Genomic DNA, 12,075 nt, shown 5'->3' on the forward strand with positions numbered 1-12,075 from the left:
AGTGGGCAGAGTAAAAATTTTCACTTCTTTTAAGGTGTTGCTCTGTTGCATTAACATACCATGTTAAAATTAATTAAATAAATTAATCCAGAAATGCATTGCTTCCCTCCCCCCCGGGTAATATAACATTTCCAAACACCAGCTTTTCAAAATGCCTCTTTTTTTACTGGCTCTATTTTAAGCAGAATCCCACTGTTTAGATTATGGAACAAAATTAAGGTCCTGCTTTTTCTGAACTGTCAGATTTCCAAATGGCTTTGTAGTTAATGTTGACTTTGAAATAGCAGTAGGAGATTTCTTTCCATTTTCTTTTAGATTATGTGATATGTAGGATAAATGGTGTTCTTTATGCATTTTACTTTAGGACAGGGTTTTTTTTAAAGGTGGTTGGTTTTTTTTACGTTTTCTAGACTACAACAGCAGATCAACTTCTTGAATTCTTTAAGCAAGTTGGAGAAGTCAAGTTTGTACGAATGGCTGGTGACGAGACGCAGCCAACACGGTTTGCTTTTGTGGAATTCGCAGATCAAAATTCTGTACCTCGAGCTCTTGCCTTTAATGGAGTTATGTTTGGAGACAGGCCATTGAAGTAAGTAACTGTACAGAAAATATCCTAATGAATGCTGAATGAGATATTTCTTACTCTCCTTGACTGATAAATTTATTTATAATCCTGACCCTGTTGAGCAAGGGTGTGATGTGTAGAACATTTTGCAAGATCACTGCCTGTGCTAGCCAATTCATTTATTCTATAACCAGTTCTAAATTTTCAAGAGTGAAAAAGTTCCTAGAAAAGGGTGTAGTGTCAAACATGGGTGACCAAGATGTGGCCTCAGAGCCATGTCATCTAGGTTATGGGATTCTCCATGGGTCCAGAAATTTGTCACTATGGTGAACGATGGCTGCATTAGTTGCTGCAGCTCTGACACAACTACCAGTTGTCTTGCTGCCAAATTTCTGGACCCATGTACAGCCCCAGAGACAATATCTAGAGTGTAGAGCTATATCATTTGGCTCATGGGGTTGGCCGTAGGGCTATACGTTTGATTGTGGGAGGAGTGGCAGCTGCTGCAGCTCCAGAAACCAGAGCGATTAATACTACTGCTGCTAGATTCCAGGTCTGCAAGCCAGATGATGCAGCTCTGGATCCAGCCCATGGTGTGGTGTGGGACAAAATTATGTTATTCGCTGTTTAGTTTCTGAGGGTCAGATTTACAGCAGTGTTGACAACCCTTGGTATTTATGCTGTAAATGGTTTATAGACATGGTGTTTATGTTGTAAATAGTTCTCATTGTACAGATTATACCTTTAATAAGAAATAGTTCCATTCCCTAGCAGTAGCATAGGCCTGTCATTGAGTACCTGAGAGGCTGGGGGAGGAGAGGGCCGCAGCAAAATGGATGAGGACCAGGTCTTGCCTCCCCTGGCCGCTGTTGCTCAGGATCAGCAGTGTCAACTCTCCCATGACCGGGCTTTGTGTGCTGATCCTGGTTCCCTGTTCACTTTCCCCTCCTCCCATCCCCCCTATATGTCCCATGGCTATGCCTTCCCTGGCAAAGGTTCCCTGCAAAGTGAGGGCATTCTGTTTAACCTAGTCCTCCCCTATCCCCTAGATACACTGTTGGGTGCAACACTGCCTTGCCTGTCTCCTAAGGTTGGGCAGGGGCAACATAGAGCTTCCTCTGCTGTGACCAAGACTCCTCGTGGTGGGGATCATGGTGCCCTTCATAGTTGGTGCTCCACTTGCCCTGCCCTAGTTATGCTACAGTTTCCTGGTGTCTTCTTTTATTTAAAAAATATGTTTATGCTGCACACACCTGGGCAACATATAGTGACTTAATGTATTTGCTAATGATGAAAATGTTTTAGACAAAAAACAGATATTATATGTAAATGATTGATTATAAGGAAAAAGCTGAACACATTAATTTTATGTTTGAATGTATATTTATGTATATACTAGTTGTTCATGTCCACTTAAAATAATTAATATACTCAATTAAAAAAAGAAGCGAGTATCTAAATTAAAACTATACTAATTAAAACTATATTTTCCCCTTAATTTAGAATAAATCATTCCAATAATGCAATTGTGAAACCTCCTGAAATGACACCACAGGCTGCTGCCAAGGAGCTGGAAGAAGTGATGAAGAGAGTAAGGGAAGCCCAGTCTTTCATATCTGCAGCTATCGAGCCAGGTAAATGCATTATGTTTGCTGCTTAATAGGAAACAAGTATACCTGTCTGTGTATATTGACACACACAAACATTTTCAGACAGGAAAAGGGTCCCCAAACATGAGCTGTGTGGCAAAATTTAAATTGTCTAAATTATTTCCTCATGCAACAAACTGGTGGAATCTAGTTTTCTTCTCAGTTTATTTTTACATTTTATTTTTAGAGGTTTGTTTTCCAATATGTTAAAAATGGTAAAGTCAAGGCTATACCTAATAATGCTTAATGCTGGTGCCATTTATATTCACAGTACTTCACAAACATTAGATATTAAATAGGTCATTCCATGTTTGGTTTGATTGAGCTATTAGACACACTTTTTGAACTTATAATTATGATAATTTTTCATTGATCTTTGAGAGAATTCATTCTTGGTAACATACTGTACTGTTGATTAATTATTTGCCTCTAGCTGTAGAGGTAGAAGAAAAGTTGTTTTAAAAGTCCCAAGGCATGGCTTCAATAATACTCATTACAGCCTGGTATGGCGCTTGTGGAAGCCAGTGGGAAGTTTCCCATTGACTACACAGGTCTTTGGATCAGTCTGATACCTACCTCTGCAGAATACTGCGAAGATTAGGTCATTAGTATTTGTGTAGTACTTTGAAAATAAAGAGTACTTCAAGTATTAAGTGTTATTTTTAAGTTTTTGTGCACGTTTTCAAAATTATTACTCTCTAAATTTTGTCTATTCTTCTGAAGTTTAATTTTTTAATTAAAAAAGTAATTTTCATAATATACCAAGAAGAAAACATGTTGTAATCTTGTGCATTGTGGCAGCAACATAAATCCCATTCCTTATACAGCTAGCTATTTATAATTATCTGGTTTATGTGTACTGCTGCAGGATGGCTGCACTCAACGAGTATATGCAATGACTTTCTTGGATGTTTCTGAAGGATTTTTGCAAAGAAGGAAGATGTGCAGAGAGTAGGCCCCTTGCACTATATGTGGTACATTCCACTTGTGCCAGATTGTTAACTGGGATCTTTAAATGTTCTGAGCTTACACTGCAAAGTGGTTTTTTCCTCTCAGAGTCTGGAAAGAGCAGTGAAAGAAAAGGCGGTCGATCTCGTTCGCATTCTCGTTCAGAATCCAGGTCTAGTTCAAAATCGCGATCTAGAAGGAAAAGATCACACTCAAAACTCAGGTAAGCATGCTTTCCATTTTGCAGTAAGTTCATACTGCATCTTAGTGGCAATGTATTTTTTGAGACTTTTTTGATTATGAACCAATTATCACTGGGAAGGAGACTACTGAATTTGGAAATTTGGTGCCAGGACTGAAATAACGAAGAACTTTTTCTTGAACAGAGACCAAATAAAATGATAGACAAGTTATTTTAGGACAGTGTTAAAAACTTGCGGGATGAAATTCAGGCTGTGTACAGATGCTCATTTCTACCGGAAGAAATTACTTCCCATAGAAAGATATCCTGGGAGCCTTGCCGTCATGGTGAAATGTCCCTGCTTTGCCCACCTTGGAACTCTGAAGTGAGAAGTAGGCAGGGAGACGCTGTTACCTGCTCCTCTCCTCCCTTCCCAGTCTTTGTGATGGGGAGAGCAGCTGCCCCTTGCCTTCTCCAGACTTGTGACTCTGTTTGCAGAAAGGCATGAGAGCCTTTCCCTCAGCTCCACTCCTCCTGGTCCCTAGTAAGATTTAAACCAGAGGAAAAATATGCAGACATTCAGTCTTCCGGGAGACACTCCCTTTGGTTGTTCCTGGGTTATCTTGCTCCTGGAACAGCCATTTTTGCTTCAGAAGAAAAAGCTTAACCATCTTCACTTCGGGTTTCTGCTGAGAGAATGACAATTCTCCCAGGAGAAACTGAACATCTGTATGTGGCCTCATTTAATTAGGATTGTGCGGGCCGGGAGCGCCCCGAGCCCTTTTTCGCGCTGCCCGCGGGCTGTGGCCAGCAGCCCGGGCACGCGGGGGCGGAGAGGGAAGGCCTTCGCTCTGGAATTGGGCACAGACGTGTATCGGTAGTTTAAAAGATTGTTTACTTACACCGAGATGGCAGTGGTGTAGGCTGGAAAACTTGATTAAGTTGCAGTTACAGAAAGAGAAAAGAAAACAAAAACTCGAACCTGCAGAACACGAAGGTACGTCGCATAAGGTTCCGGCGACGGGAAAATAAACCTGCAGGACTCGAACCCGGGTAGAAGAGCTCTGAGGCCGATCGTAAGGGCTCACACGAAGTTTGTCAGGCTCCGTGGGTTCTTCCGTTCACTCATCCACATGAAGTTTGCTAGGCTCCGTGGGTCCGGTTCGTAGCGTGCGGGAGGGGTATGTCTAGGAATTCTATTGGCGACGGGGAGAGGCTAGAGATTGATCAGATCTCCGTTGCCTGCTTCAAATGCACTGGGTCCGTGAGGATCCGCAGCACTTAGAGATCTTCACACAGCGTGAAGTCTCCTCCTCCCTTGTTTGTGGAGTCCTCCAACTTGGGCGGAAACCACTCAAGCCTCTTATACGGCTAGCAAGCCAATCACTAGCTGCCACGTGTGAATAATTTAGAACTGGCCAATAATGGGACTCGAATTAGCATACCAATGGCGGGAACTCTTTGCAACGAGCATCTCTTCTCTGCAGCAAAGAAATGCACCCTGCAAAACAAGCTCCAAATTGGCGGGAAATTCTCCCTTGCACCGGGGTTCTCCTCTGCAGCAGAAAACTCCACTGTGCAAGGAAGCTGCAATTTAGCGGGGACAATTTAGCAGTGCCGAAGCGCACACAAATAAAAATCACACCTTTTGGGTTGTGACAAGGATAAACTCAAAGATCCAGAGCTTACCTTTTAATACTATGCCTTACTTTAATTTTGGATTTTATTATACAATACAATTGACTGATGAAAATCTCAGTCAAATTTTTACTATTAACAGCCTGACCCATTGGGTAGTTAGATAGCTTTTTCAGTATATTTCTAGCATCCCAGACTTACAAAGTTATTTAATAGATTCAATCCAATAACGCATGTGGTATTTTTGTTAACTGTAGCATGCTGGATTACTGCAGTCCTAGTTTTAAAAGCAAAGAATAAATCAGCTTAGGCTAGCATTTCTCATACTTATCTTCATACCAACCCTTGGAATGATTTCTTTCATTTACCTTGTGAAGTTCTACGTATCTATGTCCAAGGTACCTGCACATGGAAGAAAAATGATTGTGTGCTATTAAAATGTGACCTGTGATGTTTTACCCCAAAATGAGACAAAGCTGAATTCTTCATATATGAAGCTTGGAACTGTTTCCTGAAATAAGAAATAACATTTTCTGAAATTTAACAAATTCCCCAAGTGGATAAAGTCATACATTGATTATCTCCAGTAGCAAAAGAGTGAGGGCATGCATCACTAAAATACTTGTAAATTTGCATTTTAAAAAAGTTCAGTGTTGCATCAGCAAGTTCTTGGCAAGCTTTTAGGCACAGACACCCTTCTTCAGGGTCTGAGACTTGAAGGAATGAGAGAAGCTAAAAGTGTGGCAGGATGTCAGTGAGAATGTAAACAGGTAGAAATTAGAAAGACAAAAGGGTAAAGCAGGTAAGGGAGTGGGAAGAAAGTAGTGGGGGGAAAAGCCAAAGGCAGACATTACAGTGATAGAATACAAGGTAGAAAAGAGGCTGTCCTTGAAAAAGGAAATAGTAGGAGATCAGGGAACCAGGAATGAGAGAAGCTCAAAGTGTGACAGGATATCAGTGAAAATATAAATAGGTAGAAATTAGAAAAACAAAAGGTAATGTGGGGGGGTGGGAAATCCAAAGGGAAACACTACAGTGGTAATAATACAAGGTAAAAAAGAAGCTCTTAATGAAAAAGGAAATAGTTGGAAATCAGGAAGACAAAGGGCAGAAAAATAGGGGAGGGGAGAAAAAGTGGGGGGAAAAGAAGAATGCAAGAGGCCAGATCAGGCAGGTACCTGATGAATCAGATGTCAGGCAGGTTGTAATGTGTCATAAATCCAATGTCTATATTGAGTCTATGATTTTTTGTATCCAGTAGATTTATGAAATGACGTTCATAGGCTCATCTATGGAAGGTATTTTGTAAGTTTCCTTTGAGGATTAGAACTGAGGGATTGGACAGGGAGTGATTGTCTTGCGAGAAGTGTGCCTCCACAGGTAGTTGGGTATTGTTGTCTTTGATAGATTTTCGGTGTGCATTCATTCTGGCACACAATTGTTTGGTTTCACTTACATATTTTCCATCAAGGCATTTGGTGCACTGGATGAGATCTATCACATTTCTGGAGGTGCAGGTGTAAGATCCAGGAATGGTGGTAGTTCTGTTGTGTGGTGTAGCTATTGTGGGGGTGGTAGAGAAGTGTTGGCAGGTTTTACATTTCTTGTCCTGGCATGATCTGGATCCATTGGGTGTGGTTTGGCTCATAAGGAATTTGCTTCTGGTAATAAGGTTAGCAAGGTTTGGTGCCTATTTAAAGGCTAGGATGGGTGGTTCTGGAAAGATCTCTTTAAGAATGGGTTCTTCTTTTAGTATGGGTTGCAATTGAGTGAGGATTTTCCGTGTAGGTTCCAGAGAAGGGTGGTATGTCATAACTAGTGGTGTGTGATTTGTGGGGTTTTTCTTTTTGTATTGCAGCAGATCTTCACATGGTGGCTCTTTCAAAAATGTGATCTCTCTCTGGAGGAGTGTCCTTGGTGGTTGAATGCCCTTTTGACATTTGTGAGGTGGCCATCACAGGTATTCTCCTCGGTGTAAGTTCAGTGGTATCGGAGAGCTTGGCTGTACGTCTGTACAGGTTTCCTGGTGTGCTTAGTGTGATTGCTGGTTCTATATAGATATATATGTTGGTTCATGGTTTTTTTATATATGGTGGTCTAAATTTTACCATCTTGGATATTGATCATGGTGTCCAAAAAGAAAATGCTGGCGTTAGAGTATTCAAGTGACAGTCTGATGGAGGAGTGATGATTGTTGAATTTTTGGTGGAAATCAGAGACTGCAGGATTTCGGTTCAAATGATGATGTCATCTGTGTATCTTAGATATAGTAAGGGTTTAATGGTGCAGTTCTTGAGGAAGTCTACTTCTAGGTGGGCCATAAGAAGGTTGGCATATTGTGGGGCCATTTTGGTGCCCATAGCTGTGCCCATGGTCTGGAGGAAGTGTTGGTTGTTGAATCTGAAGTTGTTGTGTGTGAGGATGAAGTATGAGTTCAGTGATATCCTGAGGTCTGTATTCTGAGTTGTAATCTCGTTCTTGTAGTTATGAGGCAGGCTTGGATGCCATCCTGGTGTGGGATGTTGGTGTATAACCTAGTGACATCCATGGTGTCTAGGAGGGTATCACTGGGAAGGTGGAAGTACTTCCGGGTACACCGCCATGCATGTGGGGGGCCCTCCTGTGCTTCTGTGGGACACTCCATCTGCCTCACCATTTCAGTGTTCACGAGCCACACCTGGTACCTTGAGGTATGTAGAAAAAACAATTAAAGCTGTGTCTATGGCTGAATCGCTCATTCTCTGAATCAGGATTGAATCTTCAGATTCGGATTTGGCCAGATCGAATCAGGACAGTGATCCCGATCAACGAATCGAATCGCTGTCCCCTGAATCAGGCCGAATCCAAATCAAATACGGCCTACTTTGCACACCCCTAGTCGCAGTCAGTTGTGAATGCTAACCATTCTAAAAGACCATTTTGATCCTGTCAGGGAAACAACATCCTCCAGAATAAGTCATGCTCAGCCATTCCCTACTTATTAGTAGTTTATTATCTCCCAAGGGCCTTCACTTCAAATCCATCAATCATATCTGTCTTATTCTAACTGAGCTGTAATTGGTTTGACCTATATGTGGCAAACTATTTCCACATTATTATGTGGCGTGTGCTTCTAGGGAAAATATGGCTTCTCCTTTCCCCTGGCACACCCTTTTCTGTCCATGCATCTTGAGCTAGCGAATGCAGGTGGAGAATTGCATTTTGTGTATCGTCCTATTCTTCGAGATTTAGCCAGTAATACATATGGGTGAGCTTTCTGCCTTCAGCCTGGTAAGTTTCTTACTGGTACTCCAGCCTACCAGTATGGGAGAACACCTAAGAATTTGTCCTAAAACATCAAACTTAGCATTTACAAAGTCTTTTATGGGGAACATGTTCTTTCCAGACTTAGGAGAAATACGTTTGGAAAACCAATGCTTTCTGTAATGTATTGAAAAGGGGATATTGTACTTTGCAGCCTGTCATTTTTCTTTTGTGTTTGAGTATCTGCCAGATATGTTAATTCAGAATCCTTTTTAACATGGTTTCTAACGAAATATTTGTACATTGGAACAATTCTGTTTTTATGTTTTATTTCTGTGATGTAATCTCAATGAATGGAATTTTTTTGTTATATAAAATCTCAGTATTCCCATTTATCAACATGGGTTTGAAACACCATGTTTCACTGAGGTGCAAGGCCACAAATATATTAAATAAATCTTCCAAAATAAAAACTAATACAACTGCTTATATTGCACCTTTATCTCTTTGGAAGCGTCACATATTTTACAGTGAGGGGAAAAAATTTTTTTAAGAAGTAGTAGAATTTTTTTAAAGTTCAAATCATACTAAGGCTGGAAAACTGAGCTAGATGAAATAATTAAAGGCAAATTTATTTAGTTACCAGGATTCCAGATGAACAGTCTCTGGAAGGAGAAGAAAACTGTAATTTTAATGGCCACTTTTACAAACTTGTAACCTTCTAAGAATTTACCTGTAATCATTTTTAATGCAAACTACTGTTACTTTTTGTATTAATAACTTTAAGGATATTATGATATTAAGTTGATGCAGAGATGTAGTTAGCTATGTTGGTTCTAACATACAACCCTTCCCTATATGCTGCCTAAATTGATTCACTACTATTTTTTTACCATATTCAAAGAGATTATTGGATTCCAAACTTTTATTTTTCCAGTATTTTTGTTTCTGTTAATTGATTGTGTGAGAGACATTTTAGTAACACTTTTTAAAAAATGATGTCTTATTTTGAGAGAAGGGTGACCCTGATTTCATATATGGAGAGATATAAAGAATGGGGTATTAAGTTGGTGTAAAATTAGACGATGCATCATTTTCTTTCCCACGACATAGTTTATATATTTTTCTTAATTTTCATACTTCAGAAAAGCATTTTAACTAAATGATTTATATACGTCTCATATTGTTTTATATAGGAGCAGATCTCGCAATAGATCACTCTCTAGACACAAGGATAGACGCCGTTCTAGAAGTCCTCCCAAAAAGCGTTCCAGGTCTAAGGAAAGGCAGAAATCAAAAAGTCGTTCTCATTCCCGGTGAGACTTTTTTCATAGTGCCTTTGCAAGAGCTACATACTAAAAACTAAGAAGTCTTACAAAATTTAGACTAAGGTGAAAAACGAAATTGCTAAAATACTTCATTCTGTTGACTTTGGATTTTCAGAATTTGCCTGTCCTTTTAAATTAATGAGGTCACTTGTAGGCATGTACAAATTGGATGATATGCAGGTCCTTGGAGTAACTGTATTTCCCCAATATAAAATCTATACAAAAATAAACAGTTCCCAGGTTGTTTTTTTTTCATACCTGGGGTGCTTAAATTTACATAATGAGTTTCTTCAACTTCCACTCAAGTCAGATGGTGCTACAATGTTGAACATAATTGTAAATAAAATAATTTTAATATAAATACCAAACTTTAGTCAGCCAATTTGAAAAATTTTATTCTATATAAATAGTGCAGTCCTGGTGTAGTTGTATAAGCTGTGTTCATTCCAAAGTTGTATTGTCTTACAATGAGAGACCAAACACAGAAGACATTTATAAAACAGGCATCCATCATTTTTGTTTTCATGCATATGAGTTTCTAGTTCTTCCAGATTGGCCATTTTGCCTCCTTTTAAAAGAATGCATCTTTGCTCAATGAAATATTTACTTATTATTACTAACCAAATCTATCACTTGTTTTTAGTCCTGGTTGACTAATTTCAGTGGGGAAAAGGAAGTCTGAAGCTTTCAAATTAATCATGAGAAGTACAGGTAGCTGCTTCTGCCACCTATGGTACGGAGAGACAAACAAATTATACTGAATTAAGTGATAATCTGCTCTGGTTTAGCCTCTGCTTATTGCAAAGTAGAAACTCGTGAAACAAAGTAACTCCTCACCCCTTCTTTATACATACATAATTTGTTTGTCTGACCATATCCAAGGAAACAAAACACTAAAGAGCTTTTGGATGCCAACTCAATAGTTGAAAAAATTGTTCTTTACAAGCTTTCAGGCACAAACACCCTTCTTCAGGCACAGGGAGATTCCGCTAGTGTTTGTGTACTCTCTTGGGTGGAACAGAAGCTTAAAGCCAGTATACAAAATACAGGTCTGTTTGCATTTTCACAGACCTGTATTTTGCATATTGGCTTTAAGCTTCTATTCCACCCAAGAGAGTACACAAATACCAGCAGACTCTCCCTGTGCCTGAAGAAGGTTGTTTGTGCCTGAAAGCTTGCAAAGAACAGTTTTTTCCAACTATTTAGTTGGACTTATAAAAGATATCACATTTACCCAAAGAACCTAGTCTGCCTGCATCCTTAGACCAACGTGGCTATAACCAACACCCCCAAAGTTATTTCCTACATTTGCGCACAACTCCAGGACACACAAATATGTGTGTGTATGTCTATATGGCGCAACAGTTTAGGGTAGAAACTTTTATCCAGTCAGCTGTCTTCATGAGTGCCTCTGGGACGGAGTATCCCATATGCCATTTTAGATGAGCATATTTGCTCTTATGAGAGAATACACTTACAAGGCAGGGAAAATTTCTCTAGCTTCTCACAAAGTGCAGGAAGATGCCACTTAACTTACTCTAGATGCCCTTAAATTTGATATAATGCACATAATTCAACTATCCTGGTATGATGTGGTTAATGTAAAAACTATATATATATTTTTTCTATTAGTTTCTCAGCATTTGTCATGGGTGGAAAAACACCATATTTACTCAAATCCAAGACAAGGAGGCTCCCCCGTATTTAACATGGTGGGGGGGAGGAGGGAGTCTTGGATTTGAGTACAAGGTGGTGGAGGGGGCAGTCAGTTTCTGGCTCCAGCCCCAACACCATCCACAACTGTTGTTGTGTGTCTGCCACTTTTACTCTCCTTGGTTGCACCCCTCCACAGTTTCTCCTCCCCCTCTCCTTCCTTCTCCTGCCTCCTTGCTTACACTTGCTCTGGCCCCAGCTCTCACCCTGTCTGGCCTGGGGCACAATGCATGTGCTTGCTCTGGCTCAGTAACAGTTCTTGCAGCAGCTCTGGCTGGAGCCCAGGCCAGAGCTGCCACTACCACTGCTGCTATGGAGTTGAGGAAGGGGAGTGTTGGTAGGCACTGGTGGGAGGGAGGGCAGGTGCCAGGGAGTGCAGGCATGAGAGGGTGGGGGTTAAATTCAGTGTCATCTTGGATTTGAGTAAATACAATAGATTGTTAGAAATGAGATGGATCTGAAATTTCTGTTTTAGTTACTTGTGAAATAGAAGTACATGTTTGGCCAAACATTTACTAGTATGGCAAGTGCATGAATTCAGTCTTTATTAGGATCATTTTAGTGGTGACTTAATGAATGAATATTTGGCTTTTCACAGGGACAAGAAGAAAGATAAAGAGAAGGTCAAGGAAAAAGAAAAGGTCAAAGAAAAGGACAAAGAGAGAGACAGGGACAAAGAGAAGGAGAGAGAGAGAGAGAAAGAAAGGGAGAGAGAGAGAGACAAAGAGCGAAATAGGGACAAGGACAGGGACAGAGACAAAGACAAAGATAGGGGCAGAGACAAAGAGAGAAACAAGGACCGGGAAAGAG

General features: G+C 40.2%; 1 protein-coding gene across 3 annotated transcripts in view; it reads left to right on the forward strand.

Moving 5' to 3' along the window:
- Positions 1-12,075, forward strand: part of LOC102371078 (splicing regulatory glutamine/lysine-rich protein 1) — a 48,922-nt gene that overhangs the window by 22,860 nt on the left and 13,987 nt on the right. For all 3 annotated transcript variants that reach the window (XM_025215590.1, XM_025215589.1, XM_025215588.1), the window contains exons 5-9: positions 411-589; positions 2,069-2,199; positions 3,271-3,385; positions 9,421-9,540; positions 11,864-12,075. The exon at positions 11,864-12,075 is cut by the window's right edge and continues 373 nt beyond it. In XM_025215590.1, coding sequence (XP_025071375.1) covers positions 411-589; positions 2,069-2,199; positions 3,271-3,385; positions 9,421-9,540; positions 11,864-12,075 — 757 coding nt within the window. The remainder of the gene's footprint in view (positions 1-410; positions 590-2,068; positions 2,200-3,270; positions 3,386-9,420; positions 9,541-11,863) is intronic.

This window comes from Alligator sinensis, unplaced genomic scaffold (assembly GCF_000455745.1).
Source record: "Alligator sinensis unplaced genomic scaffold, ASM45574v1 scaffold1510_1, whole genome shotgun sequence".
Classification (NCBI taxonomy): Eukaryota; Metazoa; Chordata; order Crocodylia; family Alligatoridae; genus Alligator; species Alligator sinensis.